The following is a 26,091-nucleotide window of genomic DNA, read 5'->3' as shown; positions in this document are numbered from 1 at the left end:
GAATCTTTTAAATGTAAGAATTCTTCTCAAACAGTGAATAGGAGTAGTTTGCATTAAAAAAAATTGACTTGACATTGAAAAGGGGGGTTCTAGATTTAATAATTCAGTGTAACATAAATGAGGAGCATTCTAGATGACAGCATCCAATGCAATGTTAACTAGGCAAGTTCTAGATTAAAACACAATGTATAACTAGAGACGAGCTTTCTAAATGAAAGAATTTAATGCTATGTTAACAAGAAGAATTCTAGATTAAAGAATTTAAATCCATGTTAAAGAGGAACATTTTCGATTAAAGAGTTCAATGTAATGTACAAGAGGAGCATTCTAGAATAAAGAACTCCATGTAACATTAAAGAGGAGAATTTTAGATTGAAGAATTCAATGTAATGTTAATTAGGCAAGTTCTAGATTAAAGACTATGATTTCAAGCTAATGAGGAGCATTCTAGATTAGTTAAATAGGAGCGCTCCAGATTAAAGAGATCAATAAAACTTTAAAGGGGAGCATTCTAGATTAAAGAATCAAATGTAATGTTAAAGCGGAACATTTTGGATTAGAGTTCAATGTAACGTTAAAAAGGAGAGTTCTAGATTAAAGAATCCAATGTAATGTTAAAGAGAAACATTTTGGATTAGAGTTCAATGTAACGTTAAAAAGGAGCGTTCTAGATTAAAGAATCCAATGTATTGTTAAAGAGGAGCATTCTAGATTAAAGAGTTTAATGTAATTTTTGAGAGGAGCGTTATAGATTAATTAACTCAATGTAACTTTAAAGAGGACATTTCAGATGAAAGAGTCCAATATAACCATATAACATTAAAGAGGAATGTTTTAGATTAAAGAATACAATGTAATTTTAAATAGGAGCATTCTGGATGAGAGTTTGATGCAACGTTAAATAGGAGCATTCTAGATTAAAGAATCCAATGTAACTTCAAAGAGGACAGTTCAGATTAAAAAGATCAATGTAACTTTAACCAGGATTCTAGATCAAAGAATCCAATGTAACGTTAAATAGAAGCGTTCTAGATTAGAGTTCAATGTAACGTTAAAGAGGAGCATGCTAGACTAAAGAGTTTAATGTGCTGTTAAATAGGAACATTCTAAATTAAAGAGTCCAATGTAACAATAAATAGAAGCGTTCTAGATTAGAGTTAAATGTAACGTTAAAGAGGAGATTGCTAGACTAAAGAGTTTAATGTGCTGTTATATAATAGCATTCGGGATTAAAGAGTCCAATGTAACAATAAATAGAAGCGTTCTAGATTAGAGTTCAATGTAACGTTAAAGAGGAGCATTCTAGATTAAAGAGTCAAATGTAATGTTTAATAGGAGCATTCTAGAATAAAGAATCGAATGTAACATTAAATAAGAGCATTCTAGATTATAGTTCAATGTAACATTAAATAGGAGCGTTCTAGACTAAAGAGTTCAATTTAACATTTAAGAGGAGCATTCTAGATTAAAGAGTCCAATGTAACAATAAATAGAAGCGTTCTAGATTAGAGTTCAATGTAACGTTAAAGAGGAGCATTCTAGATTAAAGAGTCAAATGTAATGTTTAATAGGAGCATTCTAGAATAAAGAATTGAATGTAACATTAAATAAGAGCATTCTAGATTATAGTTCAATGTAACATTAAATAGGAGTGTTCTAGACTAAAGAGTTCAATTTAACATTTAAGAGGAGCATTCTAGATTAAAGAGCTCAATGTAGTGTTAAAGAGGAGTGTTCTAGATTAAAGAAACCAATGTAACTTTAAAAAGGACAGTTCAGATTAAAGGGTTCAATGTAGTGTTAAAAAGGAGCGTTCTAGACTAAAAGTTTAATGTAACGTCAAAGAAGAGCATTCTAGAGCTCAATGTACAATAGCTTTAAGAGGACATTTCCAGATTAAAGAATCCAAAGAGTATACTAAAGAGTTCAATGTACTGTTAAAGAGGAGCATTCTATATTCCAGAGTCCAATGTAATGTTAAATAGGAGCGTTGTAGATAAGAGTTCAATATAACGTTAGAGAGGAGCATTCTAGATTAATGAGTCCAATGTAACATTTAAGAGGAGGGTTTAGATTAAAGAGCTCAATATAACTTTACAGAGGACTGTTTAGATTAAAGAGTTCATTTTATTGTAAAATAGGAGCATTCTAGACAAAAAAAATCCAATGTAACTTTAAATAGGAGCGTTCTAGATTAGAGTATAATTTAACGTTAAAAAAGAGCATTCTAAATTAGAGTTCAATGTAACGTTAAATAGGAGCGTTCTAGATTAAAGAGCTCAATGTAGTATTAAAGAAGAGTGTTCTAGAGCTCAATGTACAATAGCTTTAAGAGGACAGTTCTAGATTAAAGAATCCAATGTAATGTTAAATAGGAGTGTTCTAGATTAGACTTCAATTTAACATGAAAGAGGATCGTTCTAGATTAAAGAGTTCAATGTAATTTTAAAGAGGAGCATTATAGATTAAAAAACTTAATGCAACTTTAAAGAGGGCAGTTCAGATAAAAGAGTCCAATTTAACAAGAAAAGGTGATCGTTCTAGATTAAAAATCCAATCTAACACTATGAAGAGTGGTGTAGATTAAAGAATCCAATGTAACATTAAAAAGGAGAGTTTTAGATTAAAGAGTTCAATGTAACGTTAGGGAGAAGAGTTCTAGACTAAATAATCCAATGTACTGTTAAATAGGAGTATTCTAGAATAGACTTCAATTTAACGTGAAAAAGGAGTGTTCTAGATTAAAGAATCCAATTTAACATCAAAGAAGAGTGTTGTAGATTAAATAGATGAAAGTAATCTTAAAGAGTTTAAAGAGTGTTCTAGATTAAAGAATTCAAAGTAACATTACAGAGTAGTGTTCTAGATTAAATAATTGAATGTAATATTAACAAGGAGCATTTTAGATTAAAAATGCAATGTGGTGTTTAAGGGGAGCATTCTAGATATTGTATATATCATTCAAAATTACATTAAGTGGAGCATTCTAGATCAAAGAATTCAATGTAGCGATAGGAGGAACATTCTAGAAGAATGCATTAATTAATTACAGTAAGATTGCTTACACTTCAAACTGTTATAAATTCACTGAAGCTGTGAATTAATCTGTAAAGGTATTATTGTTGTAAATAATGTTCAGTTTTGTCCACAGATCTATCTCTTTAAAAGCATATCTGTTTGCTATAGAGGACATTACTTACCAGATCATCAAATTTTAAACCTCATCCATCAATCTGAGCATTGTGCTCATGTTTTGCAGCATGCGGCCCTGTTGCATTTATATTGTTTTGAAGGCAAAGCAGGTACACGTGAAGGACAGTAAAGCTTAATATGATTTTCTTTTTGTCCTTGTCACTCTTTCTCCTCCATAATGGAAGAGAGCTGCTTACAGGAGCTATAAAGCAAATTCAATTCAACCCTCAAGCCAGGTAATTCCTCTTGGGCCAATGTTACGTAGACCAAAAAGAAAAAGGAAAAAAAACTACATATTTCATCTTAAATACAATTGCCTTAGAGGAAAGCAAATTGGTTTCTATCTAAATGCAAATGTGTGCTTGTGTGGTGCTGTTGGGTAAAGTGAGCTCATGCGTGTGGGTTTTGGACCTTTTCGAGACCCACACAAGGCCACAATCATGTATGATGTTTCAGTATTTCATCTTCAGTGACTCGACTGGACTTTTTTCTGAAAATGTTTGACTTGGCAGAGATTTTGAATGATTTATGCGGAAATATTTGCTGCACGCAAGGCTTTGAGTCTGAATACCGAGTGCTTGACGATTTAATTGATTAGCATGATGGCATGATTTAATTGGTTAGTTTTTGTAACCAATTCACTTTTAACTCATTTATATATTTTTGGCCAATTTTGAATTAGCATGTGCGACTATTAGTGATTCAGGGAGTTGGTGAACTGTTGATTCGCATCACTGCAAATTGGACTTGTTCACAAAAGCTGTTGTCTTCAAGTTGTCTTCAAGTTTAATGAAAGAATATTAATGTGTAAACTAAACGATTTAATTTAATTTCATGTATTGTTATTTAGTTTTTAAATCTTTTATTTTATTATCTTTTTACATTTAATTTGTATTATTTTATAATTTCTTTCTGAATTATTAGCACCCCTGTTTATTTTTTCCCCCAATTTCTGTTTAATGGAGAGAAGAATTTTTCAACACATTTCTAAACATGTAATGGTTGTAATAACTCATCTCTAATAACTGATTTATTTGATCTTTTCCATGATGACAGTAAATAATATTTTACTAGATTTCTTTTTTAAATATATAATATTCTTTATAATATTAAAAATAATCAAAGGGGGGCTGATAATTCTGACTTCAACTGCATATACAGTTAAAACCAGAAGTTTACAAACACTCTAAAAAAAGGAATAACATTATTTTTTTTAAATGTCTTGTTAAATTATACTAACGTGTACCAGTTTAGGTCTGTTAGGATTACATTAAAGTATTTACATTTGCTAAATGCCAGAATAATGAGAGATTTTATTTTTGTAATTTTTTTTTGTGTTAAATTTTGTATTAATTTCTAGACCGATTAAAAAAAAAAAAAAAAAAAAAATATATATATATATATATATATATATATATATATATATATATATATATATATATATATATATATATATATATATATATATATATATATATGGCATTTTTTAGCTTCGCTTTTAAACTGTATAACTTTGTATAACTTTGGTCAAATGTTTTGGGTATCCTTCCACAAGCTTCTCACAATAGTTGGAAGGAATTTTGGCTCATTCCTCCAGACAGAATTGGTGTAACTGAGTCAGATTTGTTGGCTGTCTTGCTCACACAAGCTTTTTCAACTCTGCCCACAAATTTTCTATAGGATTGAGCTCAGGGCTTTGTGATGGCCACTCCAAAACATTTACTATGTTGTCCTAAAAGCACATTTGAACTAATTTAGCAGTATGCTTAGGGTCATGGTCTATTGGAAGACCCATTTGTGGCCAAGTTTTAATTTCCTGCCTGAGATGTTGCTTCAGTATTTCTACATAATGTTCTTTCTTCATGATGTCATCTATGCTGTGAAATGGACCAGTCCCTCCTGCAGCACAACAGCCCCACAGCATGATGCTGCCGCCCCCCTTCTTCACAGTTGGGATGGTGTTCCTAGGCTTGTAAGCTTTCCCCATTATCTTCCAAATGTAACACTGGTCATTATGGCCAAACAGTTCAATCTTAGTTCCATCAGACCACAGGACCTGTCTCCAAACATTATTCTTTTTCCCAGTCTAATTTAGCTAATTGTAATCAGTTTTTTTGTTGTTGATTCTGGATTGTTGATTTTCCCATGTTGTCACACAAGGAAGCAGTGTGGTTGTGGTTTTTCTTAAATACTATTCTACAGTTGTGCCTCCAATTAACTCAAATGTTGTCAATTAGCCAATCAGAAACTTCCAAAACCTTCACACCATCATCTGAGCTTTTTTAGAGGCATAATAATCTTATTGTATGTAAATTTGACTTTTAAGAAAAGTTATAACAATTTCTCAAATAATCTCTCTCTCATTATTCTGCTATGAAGCATAACAGAAACAAATTTGATAAACCTAACTTACCTAAAAGAGAAGAAACTCTTTAAGTGAAGGGGGGTCTGTGAAATTCCGGGAGTTTTTTAGGAGACAGAACAAAATGGGAGATGGGTCTGAAAAATGGGAGACTCCTGGGAACAACGGGAGTAAAAAGGCAAATTATTGTATGTATAACGATGGTTTGTTCTGTAGACTATTGAAAAAAAAATTCTTTAAGGGGCTAATAATTTTGACCCTAAAATGTTTTTAAAAAAATTACAAACTGCTTTTATTATAGTCAAAATAAAACAAATAAGATTTTCTCCAGAAAAAAAAAAGATCAGACATACAGTGAAAATTTCTTTGCTCTGTTTAACGTCATTTGGGAAATATTTTAAAAAGAGAAAATAAAAATCAAAGGGGGGCTAATAATTCTGACTTTTGATATATATATATATATAATAAATATATATTTATATATATATAATTTTTAACCATTTCTATGTGGTTTTACTGTATGTTTTTTAACTTCTATACACTTCCTTATTTTATCATATTTTATCTTGCAATCAGTATAAAACACTTTAGAACAAGACAAAAAAAACAGATCACAATGGATGTTACACATGGCTGATCTTCACTGTCATTTTTGAGTGCTTTTACCTGAAGCTCAGAGCTTTGCTACAGACTCTGGTGCTCTCAGCAAAAACCTGTAGTCTTTGTGAAAAACCTGTAGTCTTTGTGAAAATGGGAAAAAGGCCACAGAAGCCCAGGGGGACAGAGATGTGAGATGCTGGATATCTGCTCCATCAATTTAATACTGTTATCGTGAAATTGGCCATCGCTCAATTATTGGCAGAACCAGTGAAAAGCCGAGGAGCTAATCTGACATTTGTTCATCTCGCTCTCGTAAATGAGATCACAATGGTGAATTTCTGTACGCTATTTGGGAAAATTTTAGCTGTAGGTCTTTAGTATTATATACTGTATATATATATATATATATATATATATATATATATATATATATATATATATATATATATATATTACTATAGACTGTAGTATCCATAGTACACATAATTTTTATGTCAATAAAATGTTCAGAATTTAAGTGTGAAATTAAAATTTACAATGTTTGTTTTGCTAGCGCACATTGTTATTCTTTAGGTGAAAAAGTATTTAGTTCAAGCTAATCAACTGAAAAAAAGGCTTGTTTTGGTAATCTTCAATCAAAGTCCTTGTTGACGTCAGTTTGACGCTTTAGTCACAGTATTTTTAATCACACTTATGGGATAAAATTCCCACCTAAAATATTGTGGTCGCGAATAGAAAAATAATGTGCGTAAATCTAAAAATATACATTGCGTGTAAAATTATATTGTGCAAAATCGAAAACTAAATGCAGAATAAGAAATAATGAGGTTATGTACTGAAAGATAATGAGCGTCAATCAAAAATGAAAACGTGTTGAGACAAAATCGTTTTTTCTGCTCATATTTCAATGTTTTGTTTTCAAGCAACTGTCTGTCTCGACTAGTGGACCAATGATGAAGCTGAAACCCGCCTTAATCGCAAGTGCAGTATGTGGGGAAAAAGACTGTAAACTCACAAAACATTGGAATATGAGCAGAAATTTTTATTTTGAGTAAATGTATTTTGTTTTCATTTATGATTCATGCTCATTATCTTTCAGTACGCATTGTATTTGTTTCTTGTTCTGCGTTTAATTTTGGATTTTGTAATTTATGTAATTTTCAGTCAACATACTGAAATAAAGGTCTCGACAGCCTCTGGTTCACGTGGACTGGCGTTAAACAGTTTATCACCAACAGGGTGTATGCACATATTTTTTCCCCTACCAAAAAACTTCCGGTAAAAGATTAATGTGACTTTTTTTTATTTCATAAGGCTCCTTTTACAACATCGATATTGTAATGGAATTAAAATATAATCGGTTAAATAGACTTAAGCATTCATTTATTTGTCCAAGTGTAAAACATAATGAAAAGCCAATTAAACTCAATCACATTTTCATTTTTGATTCATGCTCATTATCTTTCGGTACGCGATGTCTTTGTTTCTTGTTCTGCTTCTAGTTTTTTGATTTTGCACAATGTAATTTTACACGCAATGTCAATTTTTGGATAATTTTTCTCTCCGCGACACTATAGACGAGATCTTTTTTGCATACACACCCCTCTGACCATTAGTTTGCTATGAGGGAATGATGTGCAAAAGAAAGCCTCGTCCTCACCTCAATATTCTGTTTCAGTTGAAAGTACATCAACATCTTACTGAAATAAAAGTCTCAGCAACCTCTGGTTCACATGGACTTTATTGGCGTTAAACAGTTTATCACCAACAGGGTAGAAGCGCTTGTTTTTTCCCCTACCGATAAACTTCCTGTAAACGATTAATGTGACTTTTTCTTATTTCATAAGGCTCCTTTTACAGTATCGATATTGAAATATAATTAAAATATAATCAGGTAAATAGACTTAATCAGTCATTTAGTTGTTTAAGTGTAAAATAAGATGAAAAGCCATTTAAACTCAAGCGGCGTCAGTAGAAACAGGTGAGCGCAGAAATTCCATTGAAAATACTGAAGGAATTTAATGCAGTGCTTCTTGTACATTCTTCTTGTATGTACTTCTTGATACCCACTCTATATCATATATTAATCAGGCTGTGAAGATCATTGATTTATTAAATGAAACAATCCTTTAATATGGCAATTTTGTGACGGCACAACAGTTCACCGGTGGCGATTAAACTTTGAATGCACCACAAAATCATGTTGCATTATATTCCTCCTTTGCACAATATCTTGCCCAATATTGTTAGGTCTTATGTATAAATACTCGTCTTAGGCTTTGTGTATACCTTAAGTCAGGGGTTTCCAAACTTTTCAGCCCGCGACCCCCAAAATGACAATGCCAGTGACTCGTGACCCCCAATATTCTCTGAGGTGGTGGTTATAAATACAGAAAGCTTGTATGCAATGACGCGCACAAACACACCAATAGACCCAAGTCTATTCTTTGTTTTTGTTTTTAATGTATGTCAGTGCTGTAAATGGGCTAGAAAGTTTAACCTGGTGTTACAAAATCTGCTGCATCTGACAGTATTGCTGTGTCTTTAGTATAATGTAATTACCCGAGAAGTCGCAATCCAATAGAACTAGTAACTATAAGCTACTATAGTAACTATATAGTTTATAGTAACTATAAACGATTATTTTTTTCTCTTCAGTAGGTTATTGATAAAATACAGTAAGTCTTAAGGTTTAATAAAAATGAATTGATTTTTGAAAATCACCAGGCGACCCCCCTTCATTGTCCCGCGACCCCTCGGGGGGTCCCGACCCCCACTTTGAGAACCTCTGCCTTAAGTTTATATAGTATTTGCATAGTTATTAGTTAGTATAGTTAGATTACCGCTCCAGTACACTGTAAAAAATATCTGTTAGTTTACAGTTTCTGTATTTTGTGATTTACAAGTGTTTACGGTTTATTTACTGTTGTGAACTGCATTATGTGAGTTCGATCTCTGCTCTGTCAACTTTTGATGTTGAAAATGCAGCCCTACTGTTTAAGAATAAATAACAAGGTGAGGGTCAAAACCGAAAAGGCAAGGAAACTGCATTGTAGTTTTCACAAAAGCAGTATAACAAGACAAAGTGAGCCGAGTATATGTGTGTGTAATCAGTACTTGTGCAGCATCAGCTGTGTGAGTGTTATCAATAGAGACTTGGATCAGGGGTGTGTGTGTGCTGCATGACAGGACTTGTAGTTCATATTGAGACAGGAATGTAGTCTGTGCAAATGTAAATGTGAATGTTTTCCAGAGATCTATGAAGGTTAGATCGCAGGTGAACATGACAAAAGCATTTTGACTATCCAGAAAAGTGTTATATAAATGACAGTTATTATTATTATTATTATTATTATTATTATTATTTTTATTATTATTATTATTATTATTATTATTATTATTGCTATTACTATTATTATTATTATTATTATTGCTATTACTATTATTATTATTATTATTATTTTTATTATTATTATTATTATTATTATTATTATTATTATTATTATTATTATGTCAGTGCTCAACCAAACTGTCAGTAGCTGGGTTGTTTAATATGTATAGACTAAATTATCATTTATAAGCCAAGCTGAAATAAAGGGTTTACAAAATCTACTAATGCTAAATCTACTTTTAAGCCCTGCTCCCAGAAGACGTTTATGTCAAAGTAGCAGTTTCCCAAGCATAATAAAGTATGCAAAAACATGTTACATTAAATTAAAAATGTATGATTTGTGAGGAGAATATATATTTTCGAAAATTGTTAACCTTTTTAATTTGTTTTATTTTTCTATTTTCAGACTGTTTTCATCTTTTGTAACGGTGTGTTTATTATCTTTTCTTTCCATCTGTTCCATTCATTTGCTGTTATCTTCCTTTTTATTTACACAAATATAATTCCAGTCCTGTTGCAAGAACTTGTGATGTCTTCACATTTGCTGCAGTAAAACTATGAGAGGCTACTGCATTATTAAAAGACTCATTTATCTCATTCAGGCCTTCTCCGTTCCAGTGAAATCCCAAGATTAATGTAGCCAAACAGGACACGATTACTGATATACATGTGCTGATAAACTGATGCCTTTTTTGTTCATTTGTTTATTTCTTTAAAGTGTTATCAGTCAGGCTGGATTTGAACTTGAGGCCTCTTGCAGTGAAAGCAGAAATGTTGCTCTGAGCCCTATCGGCTCATGCTCAGATCAAAGGCTGAGCTTCTCTAAGACTGAAATCCTGACTCGCCTCTGGTAACAAACGCTCTTGATTCAACCTCAAGTGTTTGATGCTTCTTTCAGTGTCTGATGAAGACTTGAATGTGAGAATAAACCATTCAATTTAGCAGATTTAATTATTATTATTTTGATTGAGGTTCACTGTAAAAAAAATCTGTTAGTTTACAGTTTCTGTATTTTGGGATTCACAAGTGTTTTTGGTTTATTTACGGTAATGAATTGCATTATGGGAGCTTGATCTCTGCTCTGTCGACTTTTGATGTTAAAAATTCAGCTGTACACTTTAACAAAGTGGCTTTTATTGACAGTTTAGTAGCTTAAAAGAATATAATAAGAAACGATACACATTTTAGAGGAATAAAATAATTAAAGATGTACTGACCATTTATTACAACACCAACCCAGACAATATATCACTTTAAACTATTAAAATGTTAATAAAAGTCACTTTTTAAAAACTTTTCAAGGTTAGAAGTTATTGGAAGAAAAATTAAGGTTCCATAATGCACACTTTTAATTTTAATTTCAGTCAGCCAGCCCCAGGGCTTCCGCTTATTGTCATCCCGTACAAAATCGCTGCGTTTAAGATCTGACTTCTTTAAAAAAAAACAGCGATCTTCACTGCCTGACTGAGATATGATGTAAGGCGGGTCTCAGACCAAACAAGCAGCACTGCATAAATTTTTTTTTTCCGCACCATGTCTTTAAAATATGGAAAATCATTTTACCCCAGTAATTTCTGTGCTAGCCTGCTGCTAATGACGGCGCCTGTGTTTAAATGGTCTTTCATCTCTTTTTATGCTTTTACAACCAAATGGATGCTTAAGTTTATTTAACTGATTGTATTTTAATTACATTACGCCATCCATGCGGCTAAACAAATTTTATGAAACTGAAAATCGTCACCTGAAGTTCATCATTGGCCCATTCAAAAGCATAAATAAATGGGGGAAAATAAAAAGCTAAATCACAAAATATGAAAACTGCTAATTTATATATATCTTTTAAAGTGTATTGTAGGATTATATATATATATAAAACATTTGAACTAGATCAAAAACTTGAACTTGATCAAAGTTGAACTAAACACTGAAACAACACCCATTCTTGTCTTAGGACAATTTTGAAAAACTTTTTTGATCCACTACAAATGTTTACTGGGCAGGACGGTGCCACAGTGGGTATACAAACGCCTTACTGGAAGAAGGTCGCTGATTCGAGCCCTGGCTGGGTCAGTTGGCATTTCTATGTGGAGATGTTCTCCTTGTGTTCACGTGGGTTTCCTCCGGGTGCTCCGGTTTCCCCCACAAGTCCAAAGACATGTGGTATAGGTGAATTGGGTAAGCTAAATTGTCCGTAGTGTATGTGTACGAATGAGTGGGTATGGATGTTTCCCAGTGATGGGTTACAGCTGGAAGGGCATCCACTGCGTAAAACATATGCTGGATGAGTTGGTGGTTCATTCCGCTGTGGTTACCCCAGATTAATAAAGTGACTAAGCTGATGTAAAATGAATGAATGAATGAATTTAAATTGTCTTATATATTATTATTTACCGTAATCATGTTTTATTTTCTAATGCATTTTATTTTGTTACTTTTTAAAGTGAGGGTCACAAAAGTGCAGGTCCTCCTTAAATGCGCCTATACTGAAATGAATTGTGTAAAGTCTACATGAACGAAATTAGCACACTAAGGGCCCTATCATACACCCGGCGCAGTGTGGCGCAAGGCGCAGCGCAATAGTCTTTTGGTAGGCGTTGCGCTACGCTGTTTAAATAGCAAATGCATTAGCGCTCATTTGTGCGCCCATAGGCGTTCTGGTCTAAAAAGGAAGGCGTTCTGAGGCGGACCGCTGGCGGACCGCTGGCGCATTGCTATTTTGAGAAACTATAATAGATTTTTCATTAGACCAAAACTAACCCAGTCTAAACTCCGGCGCAGAGTTGCGCCTCGCTTACGCACGGCTTAATACGCACAAGAGAGCAATAGGCAAATATCTTTACATATGAAAAAATTTAAATATTAAGGATATATATAGGATATAATAAGAATAGATATATAATATAAATATAAAGGATTAAAATATTACAAAACATATTATTTTCTAGCCTACATAAATATGAAAAATCACTGCTTTTATATCTTCTTCATCTCGGGAGGCTTTTTCAGTTTATTCATAACAATTTGCTTTTGTATGATGTTATTATTATTAGCAGTATTATTTATTATATCCATATTTATATTTGTTTTATTAAAAACAAGCTTAGATTTGTCCACCTGTCAGGTTTTAGACCATATGGGGCACAGCATGTGTTTTAGGATATAACTCATCACTATTTGTTGTTATTATTCATTTATTCGTTTGCTAGAAATTAGAACTGAATTTAGAAATAGTTTTGAAACGAATATTTGCGCTTAACAAACACAATTATGTATTTATAGACTATTCGATGTCTGTGCGTTAAGGTTTCCCTATCCAAGAGCAAATGTGAAAGTAGTTCCATTATCTCTCATTCTCACGCAGTAGATGCTCTGTTTAACAGTTTTCTGTTAAAAAAACTGTTAACTGTTTGCTTATGAAATGCTCATTTTTTCCACTTAGACTTACTTTGCGTCCTGTAAATAGCAAATGCGCTCTTGGCGCGACGCAGCTGACTCTTAAAGGGAATGGGAGATGAGACTCTAATTGGTTTATTCTCAAAACACACCTATAACTCATTAAGAAAATAAACTCAACCCTTTTAGACCATGCGCCGCGGCGCAAGGCAGATTTCCCGTCCTTAAATTAGCAAAAACGCGTCCTGACATGCCCTGAAAGCGTTTGCGCCCTGCGTTTTGCGCTCTGCGCATGGACCGTCAAAAAGAGCCCTAAGTCTTTAAATGTGTGTGGTGCATTTTTACAAGCTTTTGCCTTTTAATGAGGACAGCTAATCTGTCAGAGCAACAAAACAACAAATAACCTGTTTTGCAACCTTTTCCAAGTCTCAAAGCTGTTGTGTTGTCGGTAATTTCAGTACTTGGCTCTGAAATTTTACCTGAATAGATGAACACATTTGTCGTTAGCACATCTAATTAACCCCCAGCACTGTTTTCTGCACTGCTATTGAATCTACAGGTGAAAACAAGAGACATGATATTTCACCAGAGTAAATAAGCTGAGGGTTAAATGAGATGCATGGAAGGAAAAATACCGGCTGTCATAAACAATAATACAACAATGTGTCAACGCAATGTTAAGTTTCTTAAAGTCTGCATGAACCGGAAGCTGAACCATTTTTTTGTATTGTGACGCAGTTCCTAGAGAAACTGAATATTGAATGAGAAATTAGTGGGTGTGGCTAAATAAATAAACAAACAAATGGTTGTAATAAAAATGTATGTTCTGAAATGTACATTTAATCACTAAATTATAGTGTAGTTTTAAATATTAGTTCCTGAAATACAAGCACATACACACAGTAATGTGTTTTCAGTTTCTTGTAATTACGGCGACTTATATTTCCAGCTACAGCCTCTAATCCATTTTTCAATTACCTTCCAGAGAATGACATTCATTTTATTATCTCTGTTGTACTAGACTAAGAGGATTTTTCTGAAAGGTAGGACAAACACATTACTTTTTTTTTCCTCCGTGCCCCATTTTCTCCTCCACCTGGTGTTTGACGGAGTACCAATGCGGCATGTGTTTTTTGATAATGCTCCGTCTCTTTCATCTTCCCGCATGTTGTCTCTGAAAGTAACCTGAACGCGTGCTTCATTCGTGGCCCGTGTGGGTTCAGCGAGTACCGTATGCTGATTTCGTATGCACCGCGTTCACTCAGAAACTGGATGGGGGTTTTTGAAGAGAGGGCAAGTCCTTTGCATTTAAACCTGGCTGATTGACAGTTCATTCCTTCACCCGGTTCCACTGCCTGCGTTTCCTCTGTGCTCTGATCCTGTCAATTGAACTGTCACGCACTGAAATCCACACACACACGCATGCAAACACGCACACACCTTTAATTAAACATGTCCTATTGCACCAGCAGCTCTGAGGTGGATTCAGTATTCATTAACCACCACCTGTAACTAGGGCTGGGTATCGATTTAGATCAGTCTTGATTCATTTAGATTCTGATTTACAAGTTCTTGATTTGATTTGATACTAAATTCTTAGATTCAGTTAGTACACATTCAGTATAAATGCTACTGATATTTCTACAAATTTATCTTATATTTATCTATTTCTGATGCTTGGAGAAAGTAAACTAAATATGTAGGTTAATCTGTGAAAGAAACTGAACATTATTTACAACAGTATTCAGTACAGGATCATTGGAAATACTGTGCACACTCTAACAAAATGACTTGCTGCTCAAACTACTTATTTAAAATGAATTAAAGCGACACAATTCTTTATTATTGTAATTATTATTATTATTATCATTTTTTAACATGTGATTATTTTTTCAAGCTTTAACAAAACATTTTGTACAATCAAGGGTGTAATTTTTTCCCCCCCATTTTTGAACATTGCTGCCGGAATAAATTAGTTAACAAATAAAATTAAAATACAGTTACAACAGGAATAGATAAAAATATAGCAAAATGGAAAATAATAATAATAAAGCGACACAATTCTTAAAGTCTTTGGACACTGAAGTTCGAAATTTTCTATTCAATTCAATTCACCTTTATTTCTATAGTGTTTTTTTTTATGTAGATTTTGCCAAAGCAGCTTCACATAGAAGATTATAGTGATTTGAAACGGTGTCAGTTCAGTTTTCAGAGTTGAAGTTAAGATCAGTTTAGTTCAGTTCAGTGTGGTTTAATATTCACTCCTAAGAGTCCAAACACTAAAGAGCAAATCCATCAATGCACAGCTCTACAGGTCCTGAACCATGCAAGTCAGTGGCGACAGCGGCGAGGAAAAAACTTCACCAATTGGCGAAAGTGAAGGATAAAAAACCCTGATAAAAAGCCCAAGTGAACCCCGCTCGGGCACACCTCTTCCAACCGGGCCAGGGCCGGCCAAGTGAACCGTGCTTGACCCCGATTCAGCGCACTCACACTTCTCAAACAATTCGGGAAACGGGCCTGGGCACGGTACGGATGGCATAGTGTGAGTAGGCCCTAAGATATTTCAAATTAAGAGTTCTTAAGTGCTCTCTCATCAAACAGTAATGGTCCAAACGCATTTAATGTCTAAAAAAAATCCTCCAAACACACCATATATGCCTTCAGTGGTTCAATCAGAATAATATCAAACTATGAGAATACTTTTGTGTGCACATGAAACAAAAATAACAACGTTATTCAACAATTTCTTTCTGGATATCGTGCTTGGTCTCTTAGTGACGTGTACCTCGAATGTGCCCTTTTTTTTACAGGGTATACATAAAGTGTAGAGTGCTGTCATGAACATGAGCACTATACTGACACTGAGGAGAATAAACTGGTAAAAAAAAGTCATTGGTTTTGTTTTATGTGTATTCTCGTAGCTTTAGACCATGTGATCCAATCACCATATTATGAAGCTACGAGAATACACATAAAACAAAACTAGCTTCACGTAAATTCACGTAGCTTCATAATATGGTGATTGGATCACATGGTCTGTTTTGACAATGTTTTTTGGTACCTTTCTTGGCTTTGAACAAGTCAGGACCGTTGCTCTCTGGAGAATCAAAGAGCTCTCAGATTTCATCCAAAATATTTTAATTTGTCTTCTGAAGATACACTAAGATTTGGAAACCTTTTTAAGCTATATTAATTCTTACTTGCTTATTTTTAGGCGAACTAACCCTTTCGTTTTCTAAATAATGCTTGTTTTGTTGTAGTTAGTTTACTAATGATTTAGCTTAGTTTACTGCAAACTTTATTGTTGGAGGTTGATAATGATCCAATAAACAATAAAAGTTGTCAATTTGTTTTTGTCAATCTATGCAGTTGTAACCAAAGGGGAGTCGTGTGACAAATGGATGAGCATCCATGTGCAGTTTTATTAAGTGTTGTCAGGCAGGAAATGCTCAACTGGTACAAATGGTAGCATAAGGGTAATCCAGAAATGTAGTCATGTTACAGGCAAATGGTCGGTACTGGCAGCAAAACAACAGAAAACAATAAACAAGGCAAGGGTCAAGGAACTGGGAAAGACTAGACTATGAAACACTTTGTGGTGTTACAATAACAAGACTCAGCCAAGTATGTGCGAATGTGAGCTGTTTAAATAGCATATGTAATCTTTGATCAGTTACCAGCTGTGTGTGTGTGTAATCATCGGAGATCCGGAACAGGTGTGTTTCGGAACATGATGGGATTTGTAGTTTATAAAGTGACAGAATTGTAGTCCAGGTGATTGTGCACGTTTACTAGCAATCGGCAAGCCTAGATCGCTGGTGATCGTGACAGAAGTACATTTTCTCTTTGGATTTTTGTGTGGATGTATGTGTGATCTGGACCTGGATCTGACCGGTGTGTTTGCATTTGCAGGGAACTTGTCCTCACACTGGCTCTCGGTCAGGTCTTATCGCTGCTCATCTGTGGGATTGGCCTGACCAGCAAATACCTGGCGGACGATTATCACGCAAACACCCCTGTGTTTCAGAGCTTTCTCAACTACATCCTGCTGTTCCTGGTCTACACCACCACTCTGGCAGTCAGGCAAGGTAAGAGCCGCTCCTCCCACAACTCACTGCAGTTTAATGAAAACACTGTCAATTGCAACAGAACGTGAGGTTATCTGTCAGACAAGGCAGTGATATGACTGTAGGAACCTACATTTTTTATGAGAGACTGTCAGAAGGAAAGGTTATTTGAAGTTTTTTTTCATTAAATTTCTCTCTTCTGTCTTGAGCTTGACCTCTTCTGGGACTCTGGCAGAAACTTTCAAAACCACTGGTTTCTATATCAATATATAGTTGAAGTCAGAATTATTAGCCCTCCTTAATTATAAGCCCCCTGTACCCCCCCCCCCATTTCTGTTTAACAGAAATAAGTTTTTTTTAACAAATTTCTGAAAATATTAGATTTAATAACTAATTTCTAATAACTGATTTATTTTGCCATGATGATAGTACATTATATTTGACTATATACATTTCAAGATACTAGTAATCAGCGTAAAGTTACATTCAAAGGCTTAACTATGTTAAATAGTAAAGTTAGGGTAAGTAGGCAAGTCATTGTGTAACAAAGTGGTTTGTTCGGCAGACAGGCTAATAATATTGACCTTTAAAAAAATGAAAAACAGCATTTATTCTAGACGAAATAAAACAAATAAGACATTTTCCACAAAGAACTATATTATAGCAAATACTGTGAAAAATTCCTTCCTCTGCCATTTAGGAAATGTTTGAAAAGAAAAGATCAATGTAGGGCTAATCATTTTGACTTTAACTGTATGTGTCCGAAACAAAATCATCTTATTAATGTCAGATAACTTTGATTATTTTTGGGTATACAGTAATATGTCACATTTTACTTTATTTTGCTATCCTCACATGTGTAAAATAACTATAGTGTCTTGTACCTTCTAGTAAAAATTAAAATTATAATAGTAATAGTAGTAGTAGTGATAATAATAATAATAGTAATATTAATAGTAGTTATTGCAGTTGTTTATGTATTAGTAGTTGTACTTGTATAAGTAGTAGTAGTAGTAGTTGTAGTTTTTATTGTAGTATTAGTTGTTGTGGTAGTAGTTGTAGTTGTTTTTGTAGTAGTAGTTGTATAAGTAATAGTAGCAGTAGTTGTAGTGTTTGTTGTAGTATTAGTTGTTGTAGTAGTAGTAGCTGTTGTAGTTTTTGTTGTAGTATTAGTTGTTGTGGTAGTAGTAGTAGTAGTAGTAGTATTTGTTGTTGTAGTTGTAGTGGTAGTAGTAGTTGTTGTGGTAGTGGTAGTAGTTATTGTAGTAGTAGTAGTAGTAGTAGTAGTAGTAGTTGTTGTAGTTTTTGTAGTTGTAGTTGTAGTAGTAGTTGTTGTGGTAGAAGTAGTTGTAGTAGTAGTAGTTGTTGTTGTTGTTGTTGTAGTTTTTGTTGTAGTTGTAGTTGTACTAGTTGTAGTAGTAGTAGTAGTTGTTGTTGTTGTAGGAGTAGTTGTAGTAATACTAATAGTTGTAATCATTGTTGTAGGAGTAGTAATAGTAGTTGTAGTAGTTTTTGTTGTTGTTGTTGTTGTTTTTGTAGGATTAGTTGTAGTAGTCGTAGTTTTTGTAGTTGTTGTAGTAGTAGTGCTCTAGTTTATATACTTTGACGTGTTCACCCAGTTAGTTTGACATGCACACATTCACACCTGCCTGTAACCTGACTGTTTTTTTAAATGTTATTTTCTGTTATTTGTTTTTCTTAGTTTTGCATTTGTATTTCATTACATATCATTTGTGTAGCTTTTTTCAATAAAATGTAATTAAAAAATAATTAAAACAATAAAAAAATATATAAATTAAGGAATTGTAAATTGGGCGGCACAGTGGTGCAGTGGTTAGCGCTGGTGCCTCACAGCAAGAACGTCAAAATAAGGTTAAATAAGCAAAATTGTCCGTAGTGTATGTGTGTGAATGACAGTGTATGGGGGTTTCCCAGTGACGGGTTGCATACGCTGTGTAAAACATTTGCTGGATAAGTTTTTTCCGCTGTGGTGACCACAGATTAATAAAGGAACTAAGCGAAAAGAAAATGAATGAATGAATGAATGAATTTTAAATTTATTAAAAATTCTATCTAGTGTCTTAATATGTTTTTGTGTTTTTTTTTTAAGCTCAACTGTATTCTATGTCAGCCTAATACTGGCAGAATCTGTTTGATGTATCATCAAGTGGCTTCATAAAATTCCTTCAGAAAGACTAGACATGTTTGTTTACACTCTTGTTTCTGAAATCAACAATGTTATGATTAGTCAGGAAGCAGTATGTAATTTTCTGTTTCTTGTTAAATAGACTATACAAAATTTCCTCACAATTTTCTCGCACTCATGTGGTTTTAAACTTTTATGAATTTCTTTCTTATGTTGAACACAAACTAATATTTACTTGAAGAACGTTAGAAAAATGCAGCCATTAACTTTCATAGTATTTTGTTTGTTTCGACTATGGATTGCTGCTTTTCTATAATGGGTGTATTTTTTTTACTTGTAAACGAGTCATGTAAGATTGTACTGTAAGCTTTAATGCTGATGCAGTAATTATATGTTTCCTATTTCTAACAGTGGGTGGCCTGCAACACCTGTTAAAGAATCAAGTTTTATTTCTTAACTGATTTCACATTGAGCCTCACGTCCAAGCAGACATCACTGACACACTGTTCGGCAGGCTAAGAATAGATATGGAGAAGATTCGTGTTCTGAGCTGAGAAATATGCCAACTCACAGTCTATTTATATCAGATCACATGTGATTCCTTGTCTCACACACTTGCTTTTTATAGCCAAATCAGGTTGTTCTAATAAGCTCCTTTAGGATAATTAATGGATGATTCATCTTTAAAGGCTAATCATGTCTGATTGTTTTAGTTTTTAATGAAAGTTTTTGCTGTGCTGGAACTGCTATGAGCTTTCATACTTTTATACAGGACTTCATACTAATGTTTGTTTCTACAAATGTTCATTTTTGGTTCTACATTGGAAAGAAGTAAATGACAAAAGGTCAAGACAACAAATACACTCACCGGCCACTTTATTAGGTACACTTGACTAACTGCTCGGTAACGCAAATTTCTAATCAGCCAATCACATGGCAGCAACTTAATGCATTTAGGCACATGGTCAAGACGATCTGATGCAGTTCAAAGCAAGCATCAGAATGGCAGAAAGATGATTTAAGTGACTTTCAACATGGCATGGTTGTTGGTGCCAGATGTGCTCGTCTGAGTATTTTAGAAACTCCTGATCTACTTTGATTTTTATGCACAATCATTTCTAAGGCTTACAGAAAATGGTCTGAAAAAGAGGAAATATTCAGAGTTTGGCAGTTCTGTTGGCGCAAATGCCTTGTTGATGCCAGAGGTCAGAGGAGAATGGCCAGACTGGTTTAAGATAATAGAAAGGCAACAGTATCTTAAATAACCATTAGTCACAAACGAGGTATGCAGAAGAGCATCTCTGATCGCCCAACACGGCCAATCTTGAGACTGATGGGCTACAGTAGCAGACGACCCCATTGGGTGCCTCTCCTGTCAGCTAAGAACAGGAAACTGAGGCTACAATTCGCCAAGGCTCAGCAAAACTGCACAATAGAAGACTGGAAAAATGTTGCCTGGTCTGATGAGTAGGGCCAGACGGAATCTGCGGACGTTTTTTGCTATTTTTGGTAAAAATCTGCGGATTTCTGCGGAATTATTTTGGGAGTATCCAGCGGAGTATCATAACTTACACTTTAATATATTAAATAAAAAGTAATAAATTACTGATTAAAAACTGAATAAATAATTTACTCAAGTAAATAAACAGAATTTATAATGGGCTAAAAAACTGCAGAAATCTGTGGAATTCTGCGGAAAATCTGCGGAATTCTGCGCGCACAGATTCCGTGTGGGCCTACTGATGAGTCTCGATTTCTGCTGCGACATTGAGATGGTAGAGTCAGAATTTGGCATCAACAACATAAATGCCTGGATCCATCCTGCCTTGTATCAAGGGTTCAGGCTGGTGGTGGTGGTGTAATAGTATGGGAGGTATTTTCTTGGCACACTTTGGGCCCATTAGTACCAGTTGAGCATCATGCAAACACCACAGCCTACTTGAATATTGTTGATAACCTTGCCCATCCCTTTATGACCACAGTGTACTTCCAGCAGGATAACGCAATCATCTCAGACTGTTTTCTTGAACATGTCAATGAGTTCACTGTACTCAAATGACCTCCACAGTCACCAGAACTCAATCCAATAGAGCACCTTTGGGATGTGGTGGAATGGAAGATTTGCATCATGGATGTGCAGCTGATAAATCTGCTGCAACTGCATGATGCTATCATGTCAATATGGACCAAAACCTCTGGGGAATATTTCCAGTACCTTGTTGAATCTATGCCACGAAGGATTAAGGCAGTTCTGAAGGAAAAAGGGGGTCCAACCCGGTACTAGTAAGGTGTACCTAATAAAGTGGCTGGTGAGTGGGCATTTATGATGCTTTAGCTTATTTTAATATGTTAATCAGGTTTCAACTAAATCGTTTAAGTTAGACAAAGTTTAAGTTCACATTTCTAGCCGAGATGACTAGACTAGAAAAGTTTGTTTAATTCAACAAATAAAAAAAGGACAACAATATTTTTTACACTGTACATGTAATATTAATAAAATTACAAGCTTTGTCTGTTAGAAGTGCACATTTGACAGTAGCTTGAGCTGAGAGTAACTGGCGTGTATTAGGATTATTTAATTATCATTAATAAACACATTGCCATTTGTAATAAATAACTTTAACATTGTAGTTCGTCAAGTATAACAACTTCCCTGTCATAAAAAAGTAGCTGAAATGAATGCGTTCTATAACTTTTGTTATGGAAAAGAAGAACCTAAAGACATTTAGTAAAACTGCACAACAAATATGACTTATTAATCGTCTGATTTACTCAAGTTATTTAGCCCATTATTAAATCTATTTATTCACTTATTTATTTGTCTGTGAATTAATATATTTGTTTTTATATTAATTATTATTGATAATATGTGATTGTTTATGAGCATTGTTTATTTTTTATGATCAAATATTTGTATGATTTATGTACAATACAGTTTTTAAAGTAATATTTTCTGTCTTTTAGTGGATATATTATATGAGAGACTTTGTTTACCCAATATGTGGTTCTAATTGGATCTGCATTGTTAACCTTTTTATTAAATGTGTTCTTTTTTATACACTACTCTCTCAATAGCAGTCAGCATAAATCTGCAGATTTTTATTTATTTATTTAGTTATTTATTTTTACAAAATTCTGTACAGAAATAGAAAAAAAATCTGCAGATTTTCTTTGCCCTTCACGTTAACAATATATTAATTATATTAAATTACTAATTTATTGTAATATATCAATAATTTAATGCTTGTACAATTAATATAAAAATATTCCACAGTTTGACATTTGTCTCATTTGTGTTGCATACAATAAAATCATGCTAATACATTGTGTTTTCCAGATGGAAAAGTGGGAAACGCGGGGGGGTTGTTCTGTTTTTGTCTTACCTGCTTTCTGAAACCGTTCTTTGCCAGACCCAAACCCCGAACACTCCGTAGCATTCATTTTAAATTTGAAATGCAGCCATACATACTTCTGGCAACATAATTTACAATCTCCAGAAATGTGTATTGGGCTACGTTTTCAGGATGTGCCTATGTTGCCACCTTTATTGTAGCACAGTGTTTTTATCTGTTGTTGTGTTGTGGAAAATGACAAGACTGATTAATTTGCCTAGTTTAATATGTTGTTTGTATCAGAGAGAGCTCTGAAACATACTCAAACTGCTTTTTAGTGGCTGTGTAAACTCCTGTTCCAGCAAAATGCAGAGTTTCTAGCTCACAGAGCCCTGTCTTTGCTTTTTAACCGAGCTGATAAATGGTCCATGCAGTGCAAAGTTCAAATAAGTCACACTGTTTCATTCTGTTTTTAGTGCTTTCAACGACGTTTCTAATAGGCAAATGTCATCGCTTATCAGTTTGGCAAATTGGTATGGGCGCTAGCATGACCTCCAACAAAATGTTGTTGCACTGGCAGAAAAAAAGTTGCAAAATGCAATGATTTACTAGTGGCCTGGTGCCCTGAGAGAGCAATGCAGGACGCTGGAAGCAGTGTTTGTGAATTGAGGGGCGTGAGGTGTTCTTGAGAGGTGTTTGTGTACAGCTAAGATTTATGAGTTGAAACTTACCAAAGAAAATTGTTTGCATTGGCAGTTTATATCCTTTTTAATTCCCTATCACATTAAAAATCAAACTTTCAGCACACAGAAACCATCTTACTTTTTCAACAATTAAATAGGTTATTATTATTCTGCTTAATGAGATTTTCAGAAGAAATGGATAATAGAAATGTGTCCTTTCAAGGTGAATTAACTGAACATAAACACAGGAGGTTGAGAAAAATGCTAATTTTAGAAGAAAATGTACAACATTTAAAGGAATTTGGATTTATTTATATATATGTGTGTACACACACACACACACACACACACACACACACACACACACACACACACACACACACACACACACACATATATACATATACATATACAAATATTGAAATTATGTAGTCAAAGCATATGTGAGAGCATAGTGCAGGAATGCATTTAAGCAATGCAGTTAAACACCAGCATTTTACTCTACTCTTAACGCTAACCCCAAGTAATAACATCGATACTCATTCAATATTAACACATACAGCAGCAAAAGTTTAACTATTTGGAAAATTGGACACGCCACCTGTGTTTAGGAACAGCTGATGATGGCTATAGCAATGACAAACAGCATGAAATCACGAGCGCAAAATGCATGTAAATAGTTAAAGGAAGAATCACGCATCACATTTTCAACATGGTATTGGACGCAATATGTGAACAGCCCATAAAGATTTAACCTGAGAGATACATTACAAGCACTGAACTTTAATAGATTTGTGATTAGAAGCTGTGCGGAGCGATTACAAGTTATAACACACAATTAAATACATATTTCGCAAACAGAAAACGAGGCAACAATGTTAATCACACTTACATGTTCTAAAGAAAGGAGAAACTGGTCCATATGAACTGTGTAACAGTTACTGACAAAGTCCCATACATTAGTAGTCTTTGTTGATTCTTTCTTTAACGTTCTGTGAATCCAGCGTTGCAGTGTAGGTTATTGTATCAATCATCAGAAAAATGACACAGCACACGGTATACTGTGGTATTGTTGTGAAAACGAACTTTATCACAGTGAAACTAATCATCGCATCATGATCAATCCCATGATCCCGCGCACTCCCACTCGTATCTGAAGGGAAAGGTGCATTCAGGTTTTACAAGATATATAACTTCATAATTGGAATTGTCCCGAATCGATGTCGACGCTTGCAGACAAAAGATGAATCATTTATTTGACTAAGTCGACTGAATAGAATCAATATTTTTAAACACAATGCATGGTGCACTTTCAGACTTAAACCTGTGCTGGATGTTTGCAATGACTTCAAGCTCTGTTACACACTGCATGGATGTCATTTTCAAAAACCCATAATAGGGGCTCTTTAAAAACAGATTAAAATGTGTTAAAATGTGTTTTAAAGGAATGGAAAAGAAAGACAGACACAGTGCTCATTTAGTAAAGGCATGGCTAAACTGATATGTTTTAAGATAATAAATACTAAGATAATTTTGTTTTTAAAATAAAAATGACTTATTATAAAAATTTATAAAACTTTATTGTTTTTCAATCCAAATATTCTCTTAAAATCTTCTAAAATCTTATTTTAAGTTATCTATGAACTGGATAATGAGTAAGTTTCACTGCCCCAACAAAGGAACACAACCACTGCCTTAGGCAGTCATTGAGTCCTATCATACAACTGGCATAATAAGACATGTTTGCCTCGACGTGTTGCTATTTTCAAGAATAACACAACCTTAATTTTCACATTTTCCGCCACGTTGTTTAAATAGCAAATCCATTTGCGCCACTTTGTGAAGTCATGGGTGTTGTGGTCTAAAAAAGAGGTGTGTTAAGGCGCATTGATGGCGCTTTGCTGCTTTGAGGATTTAAAATAGACTGTGCATTAAAGTCCAGCACAGAGCACGTTAGATGTACGCCTTGCTTAAACATTGCTTAATATACACAGGATGTACAGCAACACACAAGTATCTTTACAAATGAAAAACAATTAAAGAAATAAAATATTACAAAAATTATTATTTTCTACATATAAAAAGCACTGCCTCCAGGCCTTCTTCACCTCAGGGGGCTTTTTCAGTTTATTCACCACAACTTGTTTTTGTATAATGTTATTATTATTATTATTATTATTATTATTATTATTATTATTATTATTATTATTATTATTAATGTTATTATTTATTATTTGCATATTTATATTTGTTTTATTAAAAACAAGCTTAGATTTGTCTGGTTTTGGACCATATGGGGCAAATGTGTGTTTGACCACACTTCATTATTATTGTTTATTTATTCGTTTGCTGGAAATTAGAACTGAATTTAGAAATAATTTTGAAACAAATCTTTGCGCTTAACAAACTAAATTAATTATGTTAATGTTGGGTTGGAGACCTTGGGTGACATATGGGGGGCACGGCAAACAGCTGGGCAGCGGTAGCCAATCGGAGCCGCTGTATGGGTGGAAGAGGGGGAGAGGTAGAGAGCGAGCAAGCACGGAGAGAGAGAGAGAGAGAGAGAGAGAGAGAAAAGCAAAAATAATAATAATAATCATGCAACACAGCAATGTGCAGGAATGTAAAAAGGCTAATGGATGTCTTTAGCAGAGTGTGTACAACACCGTTTCCTTATTCACGAAAGAAAGAAAGAGAAAGTAAAGACTGATTGGAGGAGGCTCGTTCTTTATTTTTTTTATTATTATTTTTTCGGGGTTTTCACCTTTGTATTTGATAGGACAGTAGAGAGAATTGACAGGAAAGCATGGGGAGTAGAGAGAGGGGAAGGATCGGCATAGGACCGCAAGGCAGAATCGAACCCTGGTCGCCGCGAGCAACGGAGTGCATGCGTCGACGCACTAACCACTACACCACTGGCGC

The 26,091-nt window shown here is 34.1% G+C and overlaps 1 protein-coding gene across 1 annotated transcript in view; it reads left to right on the top strand.

Moving 5' to 3' along the window:
- slc35f1 (solute carrier family 35 member F1) overlaps nucleotides 1-26,091 on the top strand; it is a 208,620-nt gene that overhangs the window by 86,264 nt on the left and 96,265 nt on the right. Inside the window, exon 2 of the mRNA XM_677843.10 lies at nucleotides 16,854-17,029. Coding sequence (XP_682935.5) covers nucleotides 16,854-17,029 — 176 coding nt within the window. The remainder of the gene's footprint in view (nucleotides 1-16,853; nucleotides 17,030-26,091) is intronic.

Source organism: Danio rerio, chromosome 20 (genome assembly GCF_049306965.1).
Source record: "Danio rerio strain Tuebingen ecotype United States chromosome 20, GRCz12tu, whole genome shotgun sequence".
In the NCBI taxonomy this organism is placed as follows: domain Eukaryota; kingdom Metazoa; phylum Chordata; class Actinopteri; order Cypriniformes; family Danionidae; genus Danio; species Danio rerio.
Note: the sequence above shows the minus strand (reverse complement) of the source record. Positions and strands in the feature narration are given on the sequence as shown.